This window comes from Daphnia magna, linkage group LG2, assembly GCF_020631705.1.
Source record: "Daphnia magna isolate NIES linkage group LG2, ASM2063170v1.1, whole genome shotgun sequence".
Lineage (NCBI taxonomy): Eukaryota > Metazoa > Arthropoda > Branchiopoda > Diplostraca > Daphniidae > Daphnia > Daphnia magna.
This window is the reverse complement of record NC_059183.1, coordinates 8,532,831-8,555,779: the sequence shown is the minus strand read 5'-3', so window position 1 is coordinate 8,555,779 and position 22,949 is coordinate 8,532,831. Positions and strand designations below refer to the sequence as shown.

The window sequence follows — 22,949 nt, the reverse complement described above, 5'->3', positions numbered from 1 at the left end:
TTTCCATTGAAATTTTCTTCCGTTCCATTCATAATTGGATTACGAAATTCCTTCGTTATCAGGTAATCTTCAAATTTTTATTTGACCTCGAAATAGACTGTACTTTATTTATTATTAATGTTTTTGTAGTCCTACATTTTGTTTGAGTGACCTCTTTCATCTGTCGTCCGCATCTGACAAAGTGTTTTTGTTCTTCTTCGACATGTCTTGGAGGTGTTGTGTTTCTGGTTGTGGTTCCGAAGGAGTACCTTTATTTCGTATTCCAAAATTTAATGAAAGTTTAAAAACTGCTTTGCAAGAAAAAAAAAGGAACGAAGAATTGTTTGGCTTCAAAAGCTTAACGTGAAGGAATGTGATTTAAACAACAACACTCGTGTTTGCTGTCGTCATTTTGCATCTGGTTTGTAAATCAATGTAGTTTATAATCATTTGCATCAATCACAGTGTTTTAAATATCATTTTCATAACAGGCAGGCCATGTAAGAATTCTTTCGATAACTCTCACCCGGACTGGGCACCTTCACTACACGTCAGAAATTCTGTTTTTGACAGGGTTGTACAGAGAAACATTAGTCGACATTCCAGAAGGCTTGAAAGGGAATCAAGAACATTGGAACAGATCAATGTGACATTCATCCTATTATTTAAAGTTTGTGATAACAGTCATTAATGCTTTTGTTCATGTATTATTAGGCTGTCGTAAACAATGGAAAGAGTGCCGCCAATAGACAAGATAATGATGTGCCCAATGCAGTGGTAAACAACGAACATGATGTACAGTATATAATTGCTTTGTCGAAAATCATAACTAAAACTTTATCTTTATTTCTAACATAATGAAATACCTCTAGTGTCTGATATGTTGGAAAGTTGAAGCAATGATTTTGCATCTGAACAAGTTCCTAATTTTTTCGGTGTAGAAATCAGCGATGAATGTAACAACGGTGTTGAAAACCAACATGAAGTACGTTTAAAACATAAGAAATTTAGTCTTTTCATTTTTAAATAATGTATTTCATTTTAGGCTACTGGAGTCTACAAAATGTTGGAACTGATGACAAGGGAAAGGGACTGTCTACTTGTTGAAAATGAGAAATTACGTAGAATGAATGAGCAGTTAACTGCATCTGAAAAAACCCTTCAACAACAAGTGAATAATTTGAATGAAAGAGGAAAATGCCAGTTGTTTACTGAAATTAGTGTTGATGAAAAAAAGTGCCTGTTTTACACAGGGCTGAATACCTTTACCCTATTTATGATCTGTTCCAATGTTCTTGATTCCCTTTCAAGCCTTCTGGAATGTCGACTAATGTTTCTCTGTACAACCCTGTCAAAAATGGAATTTCTGATGTGTAGTTAAGGTGCCCAGTCTGGGTGAGAGTTATCGAAAGAATTCTTACATGGCCTACCTGTTATGAAAATGATATTTAAAACACTGTGATTGATGCAAATGATTATAAACTACATTGATTTACAAACCAGATGCAAAATGACGAGAGCAAACACGAGTGTTGTTGTTTAAGTCACATTCCTTCACGTTAAGCTTTTGAAGCCAAACAATTCTACGTTCCCTTTTTTTTCTTGCAAAGCAGTTTTTAAATTTTCATTAAATTTTGGAATACGAAATAAAGGTACTCCTTCGGAACCACAACCAGAAACACAACACCTCCAAGACATGTCGAAGAAGAACAAAAACACTGTCAGATGCGGACGACAGATGAAAGAGATCACTCAAACAAAATGTAGGACTACAAAAAAATTAATAATAAATAAAGTACAGTCTATATCGAGGTCAAATAAAAATTACAAGATTACCTGATAACGAAGGAATTTCGTAATCCAATTATGAATGGAATGGAAGATAAATTCAATGGAAAAAATTAAAACTAAAACTACAACGGGCGAAACTTCGTAAGCCGCCATGCAAGAACTGTTACTAGTTCGTGTCCAATTTTTTTTTCACAATTTCATCGAACTGGCAACTTCGGACGTTAGCCAACTCTATAAGTTGAGGGAAATATTTTATTTTGAATTTAAGTTTTCACTGCGCATCCCACTCCTCCTACATCCGTGTGACGGATAATAAACGATGCGCGGACTCATTCATTTTGGCATTACTGCATGGAAAATTGAATGTTTCCTTAAATATGATGTAGAACATCTGTTTTTTTTTTACACTCATTAACTTGATCATAGACCCAAAAGCCATGAACATTATTTTTTATGTCACATTATTCATATGGCACTTGACAACTAATTATAGATTTGTTGTTAAGGGGCATTTGGAAGTCATTGAAGTATGGACTAGAAATGAGCTAATTCTAATGCGTATATTAAAAAATAAATGCATAGATTTAAAGTGTGCCGTATGGACCTAAAACTTGCTTTATACCGCTGGCTGTTTGATTATGGCGAGCGAGGGGAAGTGGGCGTTGTCGTGCATCTCGAAACCAAAAGAAATAGTGATACGCAAATAGAATATACCACTCGTCTGGTGTGGCACCGATAAGCTTTCATGCATGCATTTAACTTGGGGCTTTGCAACCCGCCATTTTCCAAGATGGCGGTGGGTATACCCGGTTTGCTTATCAAATCCGCCCAGCCTACCCACTTTGGCAAATAGACTACCCGGATCGCTCATGGGCGACTTTTTTTGGCGACGAACCGCGGGTAAACCGGGTTTTCGAGAACCGGGGCCGAGCCCTAAGTGTATCATGTTTTCCAACATTTGTAAAGATTTTTGGTAATTAAAATTTTCTTTAAAATTCAACGTCACTATTTTTAGTGTAGTAATACAATTAAAGTATTATTTTTATTTGTATCATTTTTCATTTGTATTAATTTTAGCATTTTAGTTTAGAATTCTAAGTAGAATTTCTGGCAACAGCCAGCCGAGGTGAAATCAGCTGATCGGTTTTAAACTACCGACATTGAAGAAAAAACATGGCCATGGTCACACTAACCTAACGTTAAACTAAGTATTGAAAGGCGGCGTTTTGGTCCAATCACGTCGGTAAACTAATGGACTGTTGTTTTCTTCTTCATTCAAAGGAATTGCTCATGTTTTCGTAATGATAATAATATTTGTTACGTATTCATGGGACTGAAAAGTCAGGAGAGAAGCTGACGCGGTGGCTAGCTTTCGTGGCTGATACTGCTCGCTTATATCCAGGCTGATCAGTAGCAAATTTCCTCGACGAAAATGCACTATCCCGTATTATGGATGCACAGGTTAATATACCTGTTTCATTCAAGGGAATATGTGCGACAAACCAACTTTTTGTTGCATTGTGTATCTTTGTTACTTGTGATTTAATATGCTGTCTGTTTCATTTTGCTTGTCTTGAAGTTAGTTTAATGAAATTGAGTACATGTGGTGAACTTGTAACCATATGAAAGTACTTGTACCAACCAACGTAAGTTATATCACACAAAGTGCCTGTATAGTGCAACTCATGAATTTGAAATTAAATTGTCATTTATTTTGAATGGTTGATTTAAAGTCGATCCATACAAGAAAATAGCTCTTTGTTTGGTGAGTTTCTAGAGTATCTTGAATTCATGTACAAAAATTAGAGAGAAAAGGAAGAATAAAATCTTTCTGAATGCTGATCAGCTTTACAGTGCCTTGTGTTGAATTTGAAAATGTTTATTTACAAGAATCGGGGTAGTTTTAACCATTTCTGTTCATAGTCGCATTTCAATTTGTCTTTAACGTTTAGTGTCTTTGAGAGTCACTACGTCCAGCGTTTTGCTATTTCGTAATTTTATCGGACGAATTACATGACATTTGTTTATTCCTGCGTTTTCAGGCGAACAAAAGATTTCGTCCATTATTTATTTACCTTCGCTAGTTAATTCTCGCTAATTCTTATCGTGGAATAAGAAACCAACCAGTAACTCTAACTATAACGGAAAGCTACTTTTTTTAGTCTTTCTATAGAAAATTGTATTAAGCGACAGTAGATAATAGATTCTCAAACCTAAACAGTTCAACTAGATCTTCAGTGCGTGCAGTGCCGGTCAGCATTTTTTCTAATGAAGAAAACTTTTGAGAACTTCTCACTTCAAGCTCACCGTGGAATTCTCTGTGGCAGACGAACAAGTCCAGCAGAAAATCTAAGTATACATAACAATTTTATGAATGAGCTAGAAGTACGAGAAGGCAGAAAAGAAGTTTGGCTAATTATACTTTGATACTCTTCGACAGGATAAATGTTATTGAATGGCTGCTTCTCTTTAGCCGCATGAACAATGTCTTGAAACTCGGCGGTCATCCAGTCGTCAGTCGCGTCTTGCGCAAGCTGATCTGTTGCCGCTTCCTCCAACGCCAAGGCCAACACATTCGCTCGATGTAGGTGAGTCAAATTCAATAACTGAGAATAGACTTGCTGCAAAAGAATTTTCGTTGCTTCCCAGGTCATGTCAGCGTTCATTACCAATGGAACACTTTTTGCTGTGGCTTCTCTTGAAATGAAGTCTCGGACATATGATAAGGCAACTGCATTATCTGAAAGGAACACGATTTCACCTCGCCTGTGTGATCCAATACAAAGGGTCGTTACAATCAATGTGGAGTGGTGACCGCTCTACCCAGTTACCTGTAATGGACGGCCAACTTGGTTTGCCATTGGTCATTGCGGAAATAAAAGTGAATCTCTTCGTCGCTTGGGACTTTATCCGGAATATCAGGTAAGCAGGATGCAATCCAGTTGTGGGCATCCGCCTTAGAGAACCCTCCTTGCAACGTCAAACTGCCATAGGGTGTAGACGCACTCCATTCAAAAGGGTGGCATCGTACGTGGCGACAAAGACAAACCAGTGGGAATGACTTCAGTATAGCCAAACGTGGCTGCTGAATGTTTAGCGAAACGTATAACTGCACCAGGTCACTAGTGCTCCGCTCGTTACAGATAAGTTTCATTTCAAGTCGCGTGGTATTGGATTGGCATCTGAAAGTTGCTGTCAGCTGAAAGGCGCCATTCTGTCGTGGAATAGTTGATTACCAAATTTTATTTTCGTTACAGATCAGTAAGTAATTGGTCAGACAGACCCGCTTAGAATCCATTAAGCTCAAAATGGCTAAATTACGCTCGATATCCATTAGTTGAACGTTTGTGTTGCTCTGGACGAGAATAAAGTTGATGGACACTTGGCTCTCCACGACAACGAAATAGGCATTTTGTTGGGCTACGAAATTCATCTGGCATAACAAGGTAAGTTAGATAAGTCTTGATTAAAGATAAATAATTTTGCATTAATACTTTCGCTGTGACGTTTACTTGCGCAGACGTTCCCATTGCTTCAATATCTGACACCAGTATAGAAGACTTGTTATTCTGCGCTTCCTTCACTTGCTTTTCTAGGAATTCCACTTCAGATCTGCAAGTATTAAAAACAAAATGTGGAGGACTGTAGGTTAGCGCTAAAGCAAATCGCGTGAAAGTGTGGTCATCTAACTTAAGATATTGTAGGTGCTTCTGACGTTCTGAGGTGTGAGTGTTTGTTCGGGCCGCAGACACTTCGTCTGTTTGCTTCCTACGCATCATAGATTCGCAGCTGGTAAGGCCAAATATCCAACCTTCCTCAAGACGTCCAGTTTAAGTATTGATCAAGTAATTTACGTTAATGCCTGCACAATACGTACCACGTTGGGTAGCGACTAATATTTCGGGAAATCCAGCAGCCCCGACAATTCCACCACGTACCACTGCAATACTATCATTACAATTCTAACACTATGATTAACTAGGTGCGGTATCGGAATTGCCCTACAAGAAATCAATTACGTCCGCATACCTGTGAGAAGATCAAAGTCGGACTACGCATTGCGCCATCTTCGGGTGATACTTGATAGACGTCGACAAAGCCATCTTCTCTGCCGATGATCAACTGGTTAGCACCCGAATCGCTGAGATCGTAAAAATCTAACGAAGTCACTGTCGTTTGAGAAGGTAGTTGCATAACCCATTCAACCGCAGGGCCAGCTCGGCTCCAGCGGACCAGTCCAATTTGACCTAGTGATGTTCCGTAAACTACCCACTCCCCACTGGTCCCACCATCGTTTTGAAACAGTTGCATCGCTGTGGGTATACCGTCGAGTGGCAGTCGATGTCGAACAGCCGAATCCCTGAGGGAGTAAATGGTTCCATCTTGGCACCCCAGCAGCGGAGTTAAGCTTGGTACCTGTAAACGGAGGCGTCTCGCAGTGTTGGGCGTAAAACAACATGGCAAGAGAACTTAAAAATGAAGGCGCGTACCTTGTTGAGAGGTAAGACTGCTACCGCGTTGATACGATCAGTAGAAAGAAAATAATTAGTTTCCTTCCCATTTTGGTAGTGGTTATAAACGTAGGAGTTGAAAACAGCCATCTCCTCCTTACTGGCCATCCACCTGCACGAAAATAGTACGAGCTCCTTTACTGTTCACTCCCACCATCTGCATACAAATTGAAGAAACAGCAGCTCTTATGTAGTACAAGAGACGGAAGTAAAACATGACTCACAAATGCTGAATGGGTTCTACCAGGTTTGTATCCATTTTAAAAATCAGCTTGCCCTTAACTGAAAAGCACTGCACTGTTTGTGCAGTTGCTGTTACAATCATCTCCAATGTAGGTTCTGTGTTCATCAGATTAAGAGCAGAGAAAGTTCAGCAGAGCACAGTTCAAAAGTTAAAAAACATCTTTAGGTGCTCACTGAAATGTAAGAACAAAGTATAAGTCATTTATGTTTACCATTGTTATTGACAAGTATTGTGACACAGTTTATAGGAGATTTGAGGTCTATTTTGAAGTCCACGAAAGGTTCTCCCTTTTTTATGGAAACCAATTGCAATTTTCCTCTTTGGTCTCCAATAGCTACCTGTGCAACAAGCAAAGCATTTACGCGAAAAAGATAAGTGAGAAGTAGTCAATGGTTAGTTTTGTTGAAGATGTTTTTTTTAAAAAATGAAGAGTTTCTTGTGCGAAGTAGACAGCTTTTATACTTTTTGCTGATGTTTGGCTCCTTTGGCCGGTAGGAGCTGAACAGAACTGCTCTTCAACGAGGATACCTGCACGTAATCGATTCGTTGGAGCTTCAGCTTGACTTGAGATTGCATTTTTGCTAGATTGCAAATCAAAAAGAAAAGGGAGGATTAAAGCGGTTGTGGTTTTTCATACTTACTAACGGACTGCGAGATATGAAACAAACGCGGTTACTATGGCAGCGTCAAGCGCGCCTTCTTTAAACCACCGCTTTCTATCTATTACTATTGACGCTTATATCTAGAAAATTCCACGACAGTAAATTTTTATTTGTTATTTTACGTTATTTCTTTAACCTTGGGGTAATTGGAAAACAAATTTTAATACTTGTGGGAGCAGACCACTTATGCAACATATATAGGCTATCGTTTACGTGCCTTCCAGAATTCAGTACCATGGAACTCCCGTACAGAGCTGGGAAAGTAGTATTACAAAATCCGCAATGCTGTCCCACAGTCATCAACCACAAATAAGAAGTGTATTGATGTCAAGTATTATTCAAGAATACAGCAGAAGATATCGGTTTGAAGAGGACCTTAACCCTTTATAGGTTCATTTACTCATCAAGATATGAAGATCTAACTGATTTTGTTTTTCAATCCAGTCAACAAAAGACGAGATTCTAGTGTAAACTCCGGGGAAATCGGGATCTGCGCATCCTGTAGTAGACGGTAAGGTTATAAATAAGCTCAAGCGCAAACGGTTTTATCTCATGATTTACCTATTCCCCAGCTAATTATACCAATTTGAATCCATTTGGCACCGGGCATGTCTTGAACTAGCAATGGACCTCCACTGTCACCCTGCGTTATTACATGTCCATGGAAAACGAAAGCATAACTTGGTAAGTCAAATTACTGTTAACGGTCTTATAAAAGCGTTTTCCTACCGTGCAAGTGTCTTTTCCTGGATAAGAGGCACAGATCATATGGTCGGCAATTCCACTCGTTACCACGCCATCGAATCTGTTTCTGCACTCGGCATTAGTCATTGTTAGAATAGTTATCTGTTGCAAAACATTTGCCTGAGTTCCATCTGAAAAACGATTTCTGGTTTGAAATCTGTCTCGTGCTCGATATTACATTGTTGAAATAAATTAAATTATCACTAACTTTCTGTCGGTGCTCCCCATCCAATGGCCACTGTTTTTCTATAAGCATGTTGATCGGAGGAGTCATTTGGCGGCAGGCAAATAGGAGAAATCGTAGGAGTAAACACAACAGGTGAATCCAGAGTCAGAAGAGCGATATCGTTGTACTAAACCATTGCAAGGTTCGCGAGAAACAGGTTCTTATATACTTTTAACAAAATATTAAAAATGTAAATCAAAGTTTGTATACAAAGGTTTCCGCATTGAAATCATTATGGTATGCCACCCGTAACACCGTCTTCGTAACTTGTGGATCCTTCACGGGCCTTAAGCTATGCATACCTAGCGCCACTCTCAGTTTCGAAATGTTCCTTGCCGAAAAGCTGCGGGGAAAGTTTTATGTTATCTGATTTGAAAAAATGCAGGTAAAGACGCAGGTGTAAATGGTTTTATACCTGACCACACAGTGAGCCGCGGTGACTACGTGTATCGAGTCAATCAGAGATCCACCACAAAATTGCCGATTGTACATCAATAGTGCCACCTTAAAGTTGTTGATGGAACCCAAGAAGACGCAAGTAAAATTTGGATAAATTACAGCATGTGGTTTATAGCTCAATAGATTTTTTTACCATACTAGGCCAAGAGTTTTTGACCGCATTAGTTTCTCCAAAACTCGGCGTTTTGTAAGGTCCAGAACCACACCTACGGTTGTCATTCTTTAGGGCATGGTTGACACTTACACCAGAACACTGCAAGGTAATCAAAAGTAGTAAGTAAACTGGCAACACGCCTGGATTAGAGCACTTCATATTGTAAGCTGTAACGGTAACGCACTACCCAGAATCCCGTGATTTGAAACCACAATCCATGACGACAATTTATGACCCGTGTCAATATCGCAATCTACCATATGATTGAACTATCACGTACCGACATATAATGTTGAGATCACCGCTATGGTAATTGGAATCAGCTTAATGTTCCGTCTTGACCCATTTCCTCGTTTTTTTTTTACAAGTAATTTTATGATATCCAAATATGCAGGATTTTCATAAGGCCAGGAATTGTTAATGGAAATATTTACTAACTTATAAGAAGAGCATATAAGATTATACAGTAGGTAATGTTGACAGACATTGTAAGTATGTGCATCTGCTTTGTAGTTTCAAAAATCAATTTCATCGAAGAATCTTAGCTAATTTAGTACACTAGTAAATTCAAGGTAGCTTGTTTATTCTGTGGTGGGGAAATTTTGACCGACATGTCAAACAGACCACGTAACGAGACAATGAACTAAATAGCGTTCATAACAATGACATGTAACTGTCAAGAAGTTCCGCCCAAAGGTCACACACAAGAAAACATCTTGTAAGGCAGTGGACACAGACATGTAGGGGTGCAAGATATAGTCACTCTGTAGAAAGTAGGCCAAATGTCTATCCCGTCGTGCAAATAACGGTAGTGAATCAGTTGTAGCATACTCAGTTTTGCTTGCTATCCCCTAATGACAAATGTACATCACTGTGTCTTGATCCAATTCCGCCTCGTCAACCAGAATCACGTGTTCGATGGTTAGCGAATTAGTATCGCCCTAAATATTAACAAAGTAAGTACACCAAGTCTAGAGATTTGAGCTACCAAACCAGATGCATCATTACCTCCTGCACCGCTTCTGCCTCCAGGATACATATTCCCTCCATGCTAGTATCGTTTTGTTTGGATGCATACCTTCTGGCATTGTTTGGCGTGGTTGGAGCGTTATTCTTTTTCCCTAGCTGGATTCAATTCGACTTGCAAACAACTGAGTGGTAAAAACTGTAATTAATTAGTTTTACCTTAGCTATCGATTCCGCTCGTGATAATCTGATGTCGCTCATTAACTCTTCGACTGTAATCGAATCCGGAAAGTCCGTATCATTCTCATCGTAGAAATCATTCAGGTTTGCTTTAAGTGTATAAGCGTGATTAGCGAGTCGGTATCGACTTCTTGCTACTCTGACGTTAAAGAAGTCGGTGATTTTCATTAAAGATGCAACTAATCCATCGACGGACGACTTGCTCCATGTAAGACCCGATTCACCTAGTCGTTTCATGACCCCACTAAATGATTCAGGCTGGTGGGCAGTCTGAAGAGATAATCCAAATGGGCGAAGAGCCCATGCAGCCATTCTGTTCATGTCAGGATCGATTGCCATGTCAAAATAGTCAGAAAACTCCTGCGAAATAGTAAGTTTTAAGATATTACCAATCCAACGTAACGAAGCATTTAGTTTGCTTACCTTCTTCCATTTCTTTAGGTACAACTGAGCAAGGAGCGACTTGTATTTACCAGCCGAGTCTTGATTCAGTAAACGAATAAAGTCACTTTCATATTGCTGAACTTCTTGTTTCTCGGTTATGTTTAACGATTGCAGTTTGCTTTTGATGCTTTGAAGCGCGTGTTGCCAGCAGCGAAGTCTCATAATGCCTGGACAATTTTTCTCGATGGCACTGGTGATTGCGACGTCTTCATCACTGATGATGATGATTCGCTCAGGTGTCTCAAACTCTGGGACTGCCGTTGCGAAGCGCATGAAGAAGGTATCATGAACTAAGGGCGTTTCCTTTTCGTATATCACGTACATCAGCGGGATTACGGGAGTGTCTTCAAACTCTGTTTGTCGAAATGTTAAGACTGAAAGGCAAAACTCGCCGAAAATAAATGTGCTGCCGTACGTAAGACACTGTACAGTTAGGTCATCTCTTTTGATGAATTGCCTGAATTCCGCCACGGTACCTTTATTCAAGAAAATAACATTTAAGCACTCTTAATAAAGCTTTTCTAGTATATGCAGAACACGAGAAACTTACTTTCATCGAAGCAAATGATAAGAATATTTGGAGCCACATGAAGGTCACTCACAAAACCAGTGCCACTAGCGTACAAGTTGTATATAGCATCTATCGTCTCATAGCTTGAACGTTCGGTCTTGTTAAGGGCTTTACGCTGCATCTTTGGTGTATTCCGAATCTGCTTCTTATCATTTGGTGTCTCATTGAGTGAACGTTCCGCTCTGCGGATGAACTTCCGAGCATTCTGAATTTGTTTGACGTCTCTGGGTGCATCTATCATATGCCGAGACCTGTTAGAGCAGTCAGTTAACAGATCCGAATAGACTTGCAGGGGTAACTTCTCTGTCACCGTCTCCATCTGAATTTTTTTCAATACAGACGGTGCGGTACGATGGTATTCCTTTTCTGGATCCTTGGAGTTTCCATGGGCAAAATCTCTTACCACAGACTCGTCTCCCTGATACCACACTAATACTTGATTTTCGTGTAATGGGCATTCAATAGCGTTTTTGGTAAATTCCGTGCTAAACTCCTCTCCAGGACCCACTTGCAATTTGAAATAATAGCGCTTGGATTCCAAATCATTATAGGTGAATCTTGTCACTGAATTTTGTCTCCAGCGGTAACCATCAACCCGCCAATCTTGACGCTTTAAAGGAATTTCCCACTTAAAAATGTATTTGAAACCCCCTTTCGGGCGAAGAGGAACTTCACTAAGTATTGGTAAACCGGCTTCGGGTAGAAAAAGCTTCATTTGATTTTCGAATCGCTGTGGTGTTTTGCCATGCTTATCCAGTTCTGTGGCATCCTTGAGAGCAGCATTAACAGCAAGGGAATCATCACCTTGGTACCAGATTAAGATCTTGTTCTCATACAATGGACTTTCAATTGCATGTCTGGTGAAATCTGTTGTATACTCATTTCCTGGCCCCACTTGCACCTTGAAGTAATAACGTTTGCAATCAACATCACCAAACTTGAATGTAACAGTTGAGTACTGCCTCCAACGGAATCCATCTGAACGCCACTCTTGGCGTTTGAGTTTATCCTCCCATTTGAAAATGTACTGAAATCCAGTTTTAGGGCGAATTGGAACTTCAGTTAAAACAGGCAAGTTTGACTTTGGCTCAAAGAGCTGCATCTGGATTTCATATCTTTGTGCTTTCTTTGCCATCTTATGGTTTGCTATAAAAAAGATGTGAAACAGTCAAATCAGCTTCCAGATGCTACTTTCAGTTTTACTGTGGGTAATCAGTGGAGCAAGATCTTGTGAATCACAACTTCCTGATTCATTTTACGTAAGCATCAACCAGTATCACTAGATCGAAGGAACACAATCACTGATGGGTAATAGCGGAAGGCTTCAATCGAAAGGGTGTCCCTAAAACGCGAAAGCGAAACGCGAAACGAACAGTGACTAAAACGCGAAACGCGGTGCGAATCAAGATGGTTTGTTTCGCGGTTTAGCCGCTGAATGGTGTTTCATTCCCTTGCTAAAGTGCGAAACAACGTTGCGAAACAGAAGGCTGCTGGATGGCTGGCGAAAGCGCGAAATGTTAATATTTCAATAAATAAAAAAAGAAAATTTTAACAGGAATCGCAGGTAATTTAAAGTCAAACATTTTTTTTTTACCAACGTGTTGAAAGTTAATTTTGGGCAAGGCTTTTACATTTCTGACAGAGCCAAACAGTCTCATGAGTTTTTTCAGGCCAAATTTTACATGCTATGGAACCATTCAAGGCACTTAGAGGTCAGAGCACTGGAGAACATCCCAGTTAGCCCACGGCTTTACATTTTTGTTTAAACTCAATTTAATTCAATAAATTAATTTCATTTACTTCAATCAGATTCTAAACACATTGTTACATTTAAAATGCTAGTTTTTTATTCCCCATCGTGTTTAGTTTCCTATTAGCCAATACAAGTTAACAATTCGTCGCGAATTTGTTCAAATAAATGTCAACAAATTAAAAAAGGACTGGAAAGAACCATAGATTTAAAAAATGAGTTTTTGTTGGCGTAGAGCTTACAGTGCTTATCGGGGTTACATGTCCTCAAAAAAGAATAGTACACGGTTCTTATTTCTCTAAATGAAATGCAAAATCCAATGGCATTCTAAATAAGGGTTTCGCAAAATCGTTTCGCTATTTAGGTTGCCTTTAGGCCATATTTGAGTGTTTCGCAGCCCATTGCCTGGGGCTGTTTCGCACAGCGTTCCGCGTTTTAGTCGCTGTTCGTTTCGCGTTTCGCTTTCGCGTTTTAGGGATGCCCAGAAAAATAGGAAACAGCTTCAAAACGTCTTGAGCTTGGGAAGTGTGTTGTTGTTGCGCGGAATTCCGCGTAAGCTATTCGTTGTCAAGTGTAAGCTCGCAGCGTTGCAATTCGCTCTTCGCAGACTCGCAGTCGCAGAACAAAAAGTAAATTTTTTCAGAACTATTTTGATTTAATTTATTAAGTATAACATTATTTTTTAATAAAAAGTAAAAAATATTATTATCGATTTATCGTTTAATTTGTCCAATACATGGCAACATAGAGTGATTAGATTGTGTTTGACAAAATCGTCTGCTTGAATTTTTGTTTTTATTCAATATAATATACATGTGCGAGGTTCGAACACTGAGTTCTAAGAGATTTTTGTTAATCAACCAAAGTTATCAACATCTAAATGGAATTCGCCATTTTTTCTGACGATTTTTTTGAAACAGAAGAATCTGAACAAAAGGAACAAACAGCTCCAGAGTCGAGTTGGACAGCCCATCGATCGGAACCAGGGGTAAGTCATGAGATTTCATATCTTTTGCGTACGTGAAAAGTAGTTATCTCCTTGTATTTTCATTCGTAATAGTGGTTTCACGAAGTATGTGAAAGAGCGTGTGAAAGTGATGTTTCATTCAGCATGAAGCATTTGCGTGCAAACCACTTGTACTTTACTGGTAGCTATACAGAAGCAGTGTGTGCTTTTACAGAATTGGTCAAACTGATGCGAACCGGAAACCATCAGAGGGAAGTAGCTGAGGGTCTTGCCCGGAGTTTATTGAAACTTGGAGATACAAAATTGAGCCTTGAGGCAGCCACCCAATTAGTATGCATATTTCAAATATTAGGAGAAACATTTACTAATTCTTCATAATTGATCCCAGAAACTCAGTTGCAAGAGTGAAGCCCATATTGCCTCGTATCACATCCTGTGTGCAGAAATCTATAAAAGAAACTGTGACCATAGTAAGGAGCTCATTCATCTGCAACAGGCAACCCTTTTTTTCCAGTTATTCTTTAAGCCATACCTCTTAATTAGAAATGAATTTTTAATCAGGCAATCAAGATCCACTCAATGAATACCGATATGTGGCTTAAAATAGCTGAGTGCTATAGCCAAATAAGCCGGATTGACCCCTATGCTGTTCCGTTCACGTTGTCAAAAACCAAAGATGCAACATGGTTTGCTGCGGCAAGCTTATTACGGGTGGAAATCATTTTGAAGAGTTTAGTCGGCAGGGAATCTGGCGGTGCTTTGAAAAAGAAACGCAATCAAAAGTTACAGAACCGTGTTCATCCTGTGGTTGCCAGCCTTCCACCGATTTTCATTTCGAAAGCTCACGAAGTATAATCAAACGTTCCTTTTTTTCCCCTCACTTATTTTAAAGCACTAGCAATTTAACTTGGATCTTGTCTGTTCATTTTAGGCTTTGTGTCGGGACGTATTCAATCTAGAATTTCAAACACAAGACGAATCCGAATTTGTCGATTTGGGAAGTTCGAAACTGGACAAAACTGGGGAAAACGAAGAATCGGTCGTTACGATCAAAAGTGAACGTCATGGAGATTGGTTTGAAAAGCAGTGGTTCTCATTTGCCGATTCCATTCAAGACGTGTATTGCGTACTCCAAGTTAACATGTGTGATGCTTAATGCACTGTAAACGATTGTTTATTATTCGCTTGGCCTCTTCGGGCAATGCAAGGAAACAAAATTTTATTTACTTTTTTTTTAAGCAATTGAAAAAGCGTAAGAAGAAAGGTTTGGTACCGTCTTCCTAAAAGTCTTTAAAAGCAAAAACACGGCCAGCAAAACTTGTGTGAAATGGATTAAAATATAACTGCGTTCATATAATTGTTTTGAATCAAGTGGAGGGCAAAAACCACATTTTTTTCTCATTTGCGGAAGAACGCGTTACTTGACATTGTACGTTAGTATTTGTATCTGATTAATATTGAACTGCTTTTCGTAGCTACCGAATTTAGGAGAAGAGAAATTGACATTCAAGTCAAGATTGGATCTTGGTAGCAAATAGCAATTTGAAACTTAATAAATTCATTAATAAAAAGAATGGGGCAAATACCGAAAATACGCGCTTATAGAAATTGATAGGAGTCAAAGAAAAGTGAAAAATCTGCCGGGTTGCTGACGCACCATTTTTCTTTAATGACTCTTATCGTTCGAACTCTTATTGTTATAACCTTGGACGTAACCGGAGCCATCGGGTTTATCGTGCCTTCCGTCTATTCCGCGACCGCGCCCACTGTCATCAAACCGCATCTTCTGTTGAACGTTTAAAATAAGATTAGAAATAGATTCAATTTTTAAAAAATTTCATCTACGTACGCTAGATCCAGTATATTTAGCCGAATCGGTCAGCCTATCCACGGCGGCTGTCTTGACAGCGACCTAAAATGTTTAGGGGAGACAAAATTAGTCGCTTATTTTAAGTAATGGCAACCGTCTTTGCCTGGCGTTTGTTAAAACACACCGTAGTTCCGCTTGTTCCGGGTATGCCGCATTGAATCATTTTATCTCGGATTTCGGCCAACTCGACTTTTTTCGCCTTGGCCAAGTCCTCCAAAAACTTTTGGTAGTCGGTGAGTCCTAGTTTGAGAGACCTAGTGAATGCGCAAATGTCAACAAAAGAAAAGCGTAGCATCGTAAACATAGAGTTGACGTTGACTAACGACAAGTTTACATGCTACTGACAAATATAGGCTTCCGGAAAGGAAGAGAACAAACTCGAGCCGAACCCTTAAGTGCCGTCTTACGCATAAGTTAATCGAATCAGATTTCTTATGCTTATCTTTATTGTTTGTTTTACAGACATGGTATTGTATGTGCTCTTAAAAAAAAGACGGCTTTTGCCAGTCATCCTTTTTTATTTCTTTGAGACGCTTATTCTCATTTAGGAACCAAATCATTTATGGTGAATTTAAAATTGAATTTACTTGTATTTTTTGAAGTAGATTCCAGTGTCGGTGGCTGTAATTTTTTTCCCATCGATGACCTTAGCTTGTTTCATCCTGCATGACACATACAAATTATTTTTGCCATCGTCATAGGGAAGGGGTTAAAAAAAAATATGCGCCATTCGAGAGTCAAAATATGTAAAATAAAAATGACGTTACCACTTGTCACTCTGTGACAAAGAGATTGCCTTGCCGTCGGCTTTGCTGTCACCGAATTTTGCGAAGGCACGGAACATTTCCGCCAGTGAATTCTTTGCTCCCGAACTGGGACTAGGAGATGCTGGAACATCGGGCAATTCATCTTTGAGCGATTGAAGCGGTTGTTCCCCATTCAAACCCTCTTGCGACGAAGTAGTGTGGACATCAGCCATATTTTCTAGGGAAAGGTGTAGACAGGTCACGCCATTAAAAACGAGGAAATCGTTAAGAAACAAACAGATAAAAGAGCAAAATAAAAAGCCATGGTTGTGTGCGTAGAACAAAAAAGAGGGTAGAATATGGTATTGGTCACTTGACGGTCGAGCGAACAAGCATTCGAATATGGTCAGGCGTCACGTAACGAATATTCTTGTGGGCAATCAAGTGGCGGCTGAGCAAACAGTGACTAAGCGACAGCTTGTTGTTTTCACCACGTCCCTATACACGTTTTCCCCGTAGGTCTACCTTTACTGGCTTTTCTTCATTCTTAAGTTTTCTCACTTCTTCCTCTACATTTGGTTTTGTACATAGGGTTTCTTTTTATTGTAACCACATATTTAAAAACAGCGTCCGAAAGCAATAGTCCGTGCTCTGAAAATTATCCGTGTCGACATGCTCGTCCGTCCGAAAATCGAGTAGGCTAACAACTGACTGTATGTATACATTTAAAAAGTCCCATTCATTTCGACCTCCCTTTCTGTACATCGTTTATACCTCCAAGCCATATGTGCATGCGCTTACATACAGCAATCACATACACTCGGCGGTAACGTTTCATTCATTTGCATCGGTGAGCTCATTTCTGTTCTCACCTTTTTTTTTTTTCGCATCTTCATCCCAGCGGCTATAAATGCATAGTTCGAGCACACACACAAAAAAGAAAGGCTGGTAAAAGTCTCATTTGGCCTCGTCCAACTGTTGCTTGTAAATTACCTTTCTTTTTTTGTGTGTGTGCAATGTTCAGATTCTCAGCTGTGCAAATCTATTTATGTTTCAGAGCAACATCCTTGTGATGTGCGCGTCTTTCCGCCACGGACCCTGATAACTTCCTCTGTTTTATCTGATCACGTCATCTTTATTACTTGCCATGTTACATGTTGCAATCTTTTCCGTTCCGTTATCTTTCTTTAATTTCTTTTAAAATGTCGCGTTTTTCTGATGACATCATCGGCTGTAGCCAATGCATCCTCTGCCAAACGACAAGCGGATTCGCAATAAAGCCATGACAAATTGTGTCATAGTTTTTCAAACAGAGAACTATCCGGTCGAAAATCAATACGACGAGAGAGCATGCGCTTCAAAGACAGGCGTTACCCGTTCGCATTTCCCGCCATTCTTCGCTATCCCCCCTTCCATCGCTTCCGCTGCTCTTTATTTATTGTTTTTTTTTTAATACCTCTTAGAAATTAAGTGGGTATTTGTCACTCAAAATGTACGAATGGTCGAAACAATGTTGAAAAATAACTTACGTTTTCAGCCGACGTTCTCGCCCTTTTTGCTGTTGTTGATTTAGTTTCCGGGCAATTTAACAACAAGAGAACAAAGAATTTTTAGTTGCGTGGAGGGTGGATGAAATGAATCACAATCTATTCGATTTGCAACTGCCAGTCGGTGCGGAAGATGGATAGAGATGGTGGGTCGTTGAAACAAGGAATGACGTGCAACACGCGGCGTTGGTAATTTGTTGTTGTTGTTGTTCTCGCAGTCTGGGTCGAATTGAGCGCGTGCCTTGCTCCGGACGGGTCTATAGCGTATAACAAGCACAAAACACTCCTCTCCTGCTCAGCTGGATGCAAAGGCCTGGTAAATGTGTGTAGAGACAATTGCTGAAGCGGAGCGACGCGGCGGGAGAATGGAACACAGAACGTGAAGCGTGGGTTGTCTTTCGTTGTTTCATTCCTTCGTTCGGGATATCGTGACTAGCTCAACCCATCCACCGACGCTGTAATTTTTCTCCGAATCTCCTGACCTTCTAATCGCTAGATGGCATAGCCTACTGTCTCATCCATAATTCCCCATCGATTGTTTTTTAGAATGGTGATGAATTGAAAATTCAAAAATAGCTGGATGGCACACCAAAATACGAATAAATTAAACCGATCCGAGATGATTTATTATTCTAGGTAAAGGTTTCCATTGTATGGCGTGGGAGGATCAACACCAAAACCGAATAACAATGAGAAGAAAAGTAGGCCGATATGTCTAAAACATCTCTCGCCCTTGGCGTATCCGCGTGCGAGACCCACCGATTGATTCGATAACCATTATTGCATTTCTTTCAAACAGACCCAGAGCATGAATATTCATATACGAAAAGGCTGTCTGTAGATGGCGATGAAACGTACCAATATTTCGACGGCGTTGTATTTTCTTTCAAACAAAAATAGTGAAAAGACTCTTTACATATTCCACGATTTCTTTTGAAATCAAATGCCGGTTTTTGTTGAACTGAACAATCGTAAACAGAACCACTTTTGTGCGATCAATCTCGTGCGGTTTGCTCTTTGTATTTTAATCTCTTGCGGGGCTATACACCCGTTGTTTTTCGATAGAAAGAAAGAAAACGACAAAAAAAGAACGCCTTCTTCTTGTTTTTTCTTCCCTTTATACCTATCTTATACTTTTACTATATTTTTCTTTCGGCCTTTTTTTTTTTCCTTTTTGTACTGTCCCCCAGCGGCTCAGTCGTGATCGATGAATAGGATGGCAAAAGTATAGGAAGACTTTGGGTGGGTGTTGGATAAAAGCAAAAAATAAAATAAAAAGGAAATGTTTGTTCCGTACAGAAAGTTGGTAGAAACATATCACGGGAAAAGATTTCTTGTTGTCACCTGCAGTATTTACACTTTTTAGTCCCGTTTTTTTTTTTTTTTTTGGCTGGTAGTGGACGATGTATTCTTTGTGTATTCCTTGTTACGCTGGTGCCAAACGTGGTCCCTACAATAATCATTCTATCGAGAGAGGAAAAATGTTTGCAACGTCAAAATCTTTTCCGTTTCCTTTGGTCAATAAGAATCACTGACGGACGAGGGCAAGTCAATCGTATTAACCTGTCAAGCGCATTACGATCGGATGTGTAACGTACAACGTTGTAGGGATTGGTCCTTATTTTGTTACTTAAGATTTTCTTGGTATTATTTATTTTGCGAGGAGAATAGAAAGGAACTCGTTGGAAGCCAAACAAATTAAGGATAAGGGCCTGTGTTCAGTTCACTAGATGGTGCTGCTATCCACAAGTCGGACGCGGTAATTCCATTGATTTTTTGAAAAATTTGGTTTAATCCAATTCTATTGCGGTTTGTTTGAAAATTCGTGTTTGTCTCTCGTTTCAAATGAAGTAAAAATTGTCGAATGGAACGTCGAAAGATATCAGATTTGTCAAAACTCAGGTTGTATTATCTCTTTAAAGTGCAAATATGATGTCAATCGATCTCTTTGAAAATTGAATGGACGCACGGGCGCGCGCAGTTCTGTGAACTTGGCCGGCCTCTTTTGTTCCGCCTTTCCCTCTTTGGTGGAAAGGCGGCCATCGCTTTATGACATTTCGCACGCGACCACCCCATATAATGCCCTGGTTCTTCCCTCTGCCTTTACAGTCTCGTCATCGATAGATAATCCCATCAAGAATAAAGATATCCCTACGACTGAGCTCTCTTTGAAGCTTTTTCTTCTCCCTTTTGTTCCTGTAACATTATAGATGTATTTATAGTCGAACGAAGCAGCTCGAAACAAAAGCCCAGGTACTTGATGAACAAATCGTTACTGTTTTCTGACGATGAAATCCCACCTTTTCCTCTTTGCGCAGCTGTCCGAGTCTGCTGTTGATGTTATCAAAAAGGGTAGCGTTGATACTTTCGTCAAAAATAACTGACCTCTCGATTTGTGTATAATAATCCAATAACTCACGCCATAGGAGGTTATTGTTGAATCGACATTCTCTTTCCATTCAATTTTTTCTTGATGTATTTTTTTTTTTTTGTTTAATGATGAACGATCCTGTCGTTCTCCTGCTGTGCATATCGGACGATAAAATTCTAATTGATTTCCATAGGGCGTGTAGCGATTTTTCCGCGCGGGTAGTAACGAAGGGAAGCCAATCGTAAGTGGACTGTTACTATGCCTGACTAAAAACTCTATGGAGAGATACCAGAAGGGGAAAAAAAAAAGGTCAATCCAATTATTTGGCGATGGAGATCCACATGGAGGAATAAAAAAAGATGGATAGTCGCAGCCTATGAATCTGGTAACCGATCAATATACCTTATAATATATCACGAATTAGATTTAAGGAAAGAGAAATCACTGAAATGTTTCAGCGGTTGAAACACGGGAACATTTAAAATTCTGTGAGTGCAGAAATGTTACCTGCGGATCAGGTAAAATTCAACCGTTGCACAATAGAGGTATGCCAATTGTGCCTAGACGCATATTTGAAATTTCATATCCAAAAACCATTACGTAGCTCGACTGTTTTGCTGGGCAACTTATGTAATAAATCGATCCGCTTGAAATGTCTTTCGACGTCCAATCATTCGGCCAATTCTTCAGGGAAAAAATGAATTTCGGTCCAAACGCGTATTCATCAAATAGTTATTGCGTCTTTTCTTTTGCCTTCCCTCTGTTGACAATAGAAATTGCAGCAAGAGACACGCTAAAAGGAATAACAAGGAAATGCCATCGGATCTTTTTGTTACATAGTCTCGTAAAGCGGCGAAAATGTCGCAATCTATATATTTCATTGATAATAGTGTGGTCTATTTACAAACAAGTATATTTAGTCGGATAGAAGGGTATGGCAAAAACCCCTTTTTATTTCGTTCTGAAAGAGTACAGCCGTATTAAGAATCGCGCACTAGATGCTCTTGGCGGATCTAGCGCTTTTCCCCGTAATTTCGCAGTTTGACAACTTTTATTATTTATAACAACGAGTAGTGCGCCTGCTGATGTATAGGTACACGTCCGCATAACTTTTGTCAGAGAGACCTGAAGCAGTAGTGTCTGCAGGGGAAATATTGATTACACCTGATAACCGCATAAAGAGACTCACACATACTGCTGCGATTATATGGATCCTCTTTGTTGTTGCAATAGTAAACAAAAACAACAACAACAAGATCGTACACTTTCCATTTAAGAATGCTTTGAAACGGTGACGTTTGAAGCGCAGCAACTACAAAAAGCGAGTAAAATGAAGCAGAAACAACAACGAAAAAAAGTTCAGAATTCTATTTGTAGTTCACCTTTAGACTACTTCCAACAGGAATGTAAGCATAAGATTGAACGTAAAGGAGAAATAGCTACAGTAATGCGGAAGGAGAAAGCATGTAAACGTTTTGTGACATCAGAAAACAGTGGCATTACAGGCATTACAGTAGGTAGGAATGCCGTGTCGTTATCCAAGTAAACATGCTTCCTTTTAAACAAGAATCAAACAGCCTCCTTCGCCATATCTCTTCATTCTCGTGGTTTACACGTAAATGTATAATCTATAGAAAGGACGTAGTGCACTCCATATAGCGGCAATCTACGACACGATTCCCGTGCGGGAAAAAAAGAACAGCACGCAGTTGTAGAGCCACTTTCCCATTTGTTATGCGATGGGGTTCGTGCTGCGTATAGTATCCCCCTTGTTCGCTCGTAAGGTGAAGAAAGATCAATACCTGCTTTACAATATACGTAAACCTGCTCAGTTTTCGCTAGACATTCGCTCGTGTTCTGCAAGGGGACTTATAACACAACTCCATTTGTCAAATGGTCCAATATCTTTCTATTTCTTTTCGTGAATAGACAGATGTGTATAGAATGGTGGGCATATATACATGTTTTTTGTTGTTCTTGTTGGTTTTTTTTAGTTTTTTTTTTCTATATAACGTCCCCCATCAACATGTCGTTTTCCTTGCGTGGTGATCTGTCATAACATGATGAATTAGTATTTTGCCTTGCAGCTCTCTGCTTCTGAGCGCACATAAATCATATAGACGTCGTCTATGCAACTTCTCGTGAACTTTGGTGTATTCTTTGGGTTTGTTTATCCGATTCTTATTCGTCAAATGAGGTGATTCTTTGGCCTTTTCATCTTCACATTTCGTTCGAATCGAACATAAGGAAAAACGTTATTAGTAGTTAAATACTGTACCACCGGTTTTTGAAAGACATGTATCCAACAGTCTCGTGAACTTGCTTTTTCATACGACAAGCAATGCATTGCGTGCAAAGTACTTTGTTGATGCATAAAAAAGGCAGCCGTCGATTTTAGATCTCAAGTCTGAATCAATGAATATTCAAAAAAAAAAAAAAGAAAGAAAGAAAAGAGTTTCATGTCTAATGGCCACCGAAGAGACAACAAAGCGAGAACTATATATAGATACTTATTCTTTTTGAACACGGACGAAGCAGTGCTTTCAGCTGCACGTTGATCACATTAGCGTCTAGAGAACTTTGTCAACTTAGATGGATACGCTTGTATGCGGACAGCAGCCCAGGCACTTGTGCGTCGTATAGGTTGAGACAAAAGCTCGGCAGTTTCGAGAGCTGTTCGTGGTGCAGTATATAGGAACTTGTACAT

The 22,949-nt window shown here is 39.6% G+C and overlaps 4 protein-coding genes and 4 long non-coding RNA genes across 24 annotated transcripts; 2 read left to right on the top strand and 6 right to left on the bottom strand.

The window, feature by feature from the left end:
- On the top strand, positions 1 to 1,164 carry LOC116934646. Its single transcript, XR_006642950.1, has 6 exons — positions 1 to 62; positions 130 to 400; positions 471 to 625; positions 694 to 774; positions 852 to 964; positions 1,025 to 1,164. It is a non-coding gene; the product is annotated as an uncharacterized LOC116934646 (long non-coding RNA).
- Positions 993 to 1,866, bottom strand: LOC123469661. The gene is made up of 3 exons (XR_006642951.1): positions 1,816 to 1,866; positions 1,480 to 1,748; positions 993 to 1,409 (listed from the first exon to the last, which is right to left on the bottom strand). It is a non-coding gene; the product is annotated as an uncharacterized LOC123469661 (long non-coding RNA).
- Positions 1,867 to 2,654: 788 nt separating this feature from the next.
- LOC116915699 lies at positions 2,655 to 9,341 on the top strand. Of its 16 annotated transcripts, XR_006642768.1 has the most exons (17): positions 2,837 to 3,416; positions 3,992 to 4,123; positions 4,211 to 4,692; positions 4,764 to 5,216; positions 5,291 to 5,414; positions 5,475 to 5,562; positions 5,753 to 5,919; positions 5,982 to 6,271; positions 6,340 to 6,704; positions 6,766 to 6,917; positions 7,021 to 7,698; positions 7,760 to 7,871; positions 8,185 to 8,314; positions 8,372 to 8,695; positions 8,758 to 8,876; positions 8,962 to 9,079; positions 9,165 to 9,341. It is a non-coding gene; the product is annotated as an uncharacterized LOC116915699 (long non-coding RNA). The 16 variants fall into 16 exon arrangements; XR_006642758.1 differs by lacking the exon at positions 9,165 to 9,341 and having other exon boundaries at positions 2,844 to 3,416; positions 4,211 to 4,354; positions 4,420 to 4,692; positions 8,758 to 9,075; XR_006642755.1 differs by lacking the exon at positions 9,165 to 9,341 and having other exon boundaries at positions 2,844 to 3,416; positions 4,211 to 4,358; positions 4,420 to 4,692; positions 8,758 to 9,075.
- LOC123469580 (Bardet-Biedl syndrome 7 protein homolog) lies at positions 3,828 to 7,121 on the bottom strand. Its single transcript, XM_045168596.1, has 12 exons — positions 6,988 to 7,121; positions 6,737 to 6,863; positions 6,506 to 6,620; positions 6,261 to 6,393; positions 5,800 to 6,186; positions 5,648 to 5,732; positions 5,461 to 5,581; positions 5,265 to 5,382; positions 5,054 to 5,203; positions 4,602 to 4,984; positions 4,193 to 4,536; positions 3,828 to 4,119 (listed from the first exon to the last, which is right to left on the bottom strand). Exons 1-12 carry the CDS (start codon positions 7,099 to 7,101, stop codon positions 3,953 to 3,955), a joined length of 2,244 nt encoding a protein of 747 aa, XP_045024531.1. The 5' UTR covers positions 7,102 to 7,121; the 3' UTR covers positions 3,828 to 3,952.
- On the bottom strand, positions 7,489 to 9,190 carry LOC116915695 (trypsin-1). 2 transcript variants are annotated; one of them, XM_045168597.1, is made up of 8 exons: positions 9,051 to 9,190; positions 8,750 to 8,869; positions 8,573 to 8,661; positions 8,368 to 8,500; positions 8,140 to 8,284; positions 7,917 to 8,062; positions 7,749 to 7,830; positions 7,489 to 7,686 (listed from the first exon to the last, which is right to left on the bottom strand). In XM_045168597.1, the coding sequence occupies exons 1-8, from the start codon at positions 9,054 to 9,056 to the stop codon at positions 7,580 to 7,582; spliced, it is 828 nt and encodes a 275-aa protein (XP_045024532.1). In that variant the 5' UTR covers positions 9,057 to 9,190; the 3' UTR covers positions 7,489 to 7,579. The 2 variants fall into 2 exon arrangements, with proteins under 2 accessions (XP_045024532.1, XP_032776739.1); XM_032920848.2 differs by lacking the exon at positions 9,051 to 9,190 and having other exon boundaries at positions 8,750 to 8,929.
- LOC116915617 lies at positions 9,337 to 12,312 on the bottom strand. Its single transcript, XM_032920730.2, has 5 exons — positions 10,971 to 12,312; positions 10,400 to 10,896; positions 9,956 to 10,336; positions 9,779 to 9,895; positions 9,337 to 9,711 (listed from the first exon to the last, which is right to left on the bottom strand). The coding sequence occupies exons 1-5, from the start codon at positions 12,124 to 12,126 to the stop codon at positions 9,622 to 9,624; spliced, it is 2,241 nt and encodes a 746-aa protein (XP_032776621.1). The 5' UTR covers positions 12,127 to 12,312; the 3' UTR covers positions 9,337 to 9,621.
- Positions 12,313 to 14,812: 2,500 nt separating this feature from the next.
- LOC116915677 (tubulin polymerization-promoting protein homolog) lies at positions 14,813 to 18,261 on the bottom strand. The gene is made up of 6 exons (XM_032920828.2): positions 17,854 to 18,261; positions 16,346 to 16,562; positions 16,166 to 16,240; positions 15,703 to 15,832; positions 15,558 to 15,620; positions 14,813 to 15,494 (listed from the first exon to the last, which is right to left on the bottom strand). The coding sequence occupies exons 2-6, from the start codon at positions 16,555 to 16,557 to the stop codon at positions 15,375 to 15,377; spliced, it is 600 nt and encodes a 199-aa protein (XP_032776719.1). The 5' UTR covers positions 16,558 to 16,562; positions 17,854 to 18,261; the 3' UTR covers positions 14,813 to 15,374.
- A 3,334-nt stretch (positions 18,262 to 21,595) lies between these two features.
- On the bottom strand, positions 21,596 to 22,892 carry LOC116915716. The gene is made up of 3 exons (XR_004390242.2): positions 22,753 to 22,892; positions 22,521 to 22,649; positions 21,596 to 22,460 (listed from the first exon to the last, which is right to left on the bottom strand). It is a non-coding gene; the product is annotated as an uncharacterized LOC116915716 (long non-coding RNA).
- Positions 22,893 to 22,949: the final 57 nt, after the last annotated feature.

Excerpts from the sequence above, each read along its gene's own strand:
- LOC123469580 (XM_045168596.1), bottom strand. The coding sequence starts at position 7,101 with ATGCAATCTCAAGTCAAGCTGAAGCTCCAACGAATCGATTACGTGCAG. Across the intron at positions 6,187-6,260 it reads CAGTCTTACCTCTCAACAAG|GTACCAAGCTTAACTCCGCT; the intron begins GTACGCGCCTTC and ends CTCCGTTTACAG. Across the intron at positions 5,204-5,264 it reads AAGTAAACGTCACAGCGAAA|ATGAATTTCGTAGCCCAACA; the intron begins GTATTAATGCAA and ends TTGTTATGCCAG.
- LOC116915695 (XM_032920848.2), bottom strand. The coding sequence starts at position 8,929 with ATGAAGTGCTCTAATCCAGGCGTGTTGCCAGTTTACTTACTACTTTTG. Across the intron at positions 8,662-8,749 it reads AAAACTCTTGGCCTAGTATG|GTGGCACTATTGATGTACAA; the intron begins GTAAAAAAATCT and ends AACAACTTTAAG. Across the intron at positions 8,285-8,367 it reads ATTTCAATGCGGAAACCTTT|TACAACGATATCGCTCTTCT; the intron begins GTATACAAACTT and ends GCAATGGTTTAG.
- LOC116915617 (XM_032920730.2), bottom strand. The coding sequence starts at position 12,126 with ATGGCAAAGAAAGCACAAAGATATGAAATCCAGATGCAGCTCTTTGAG. Across the intron at positions 10,337-10,399 it reads ACCTAAAGAAATGGAAGAAG|GAGTTTTCTGACTATTTTGA; the intron begins GTAAGCAAACTA and ends ACTATTTCGCAG. Across the intron at positions 9,712-9,778 it reads AGGCAGAAGCGGTGCAGGAG|GGCGATACTAATTCGCTAAC; the intron begins GTAATGATGCAT and ends GTTAATATTTAG.
- LOC116915677 (XM_032920828.2), bottom strand. The coding sequence starts at position 16,557 with ATGGCTGATGTCCACACTACTTCGTCGCAAGAGGGTTTGAATGGGGAA. Across the intron at positions 15,621-15,702 it reads CCGGAACAAGCGGAACTACG|GTCGCTGTCAAGACAGCCGC; the intron begins GTGTGTTTTAAC and ends TAAACATTTTAG. Across the intron at positions 15,495-15,557 it reads CTAAATATACTGGATCTAGC|AAGATGCGGTTTGATGACAG; the intron begins GTACGTAGATGA and ends AACGTTCAACAG.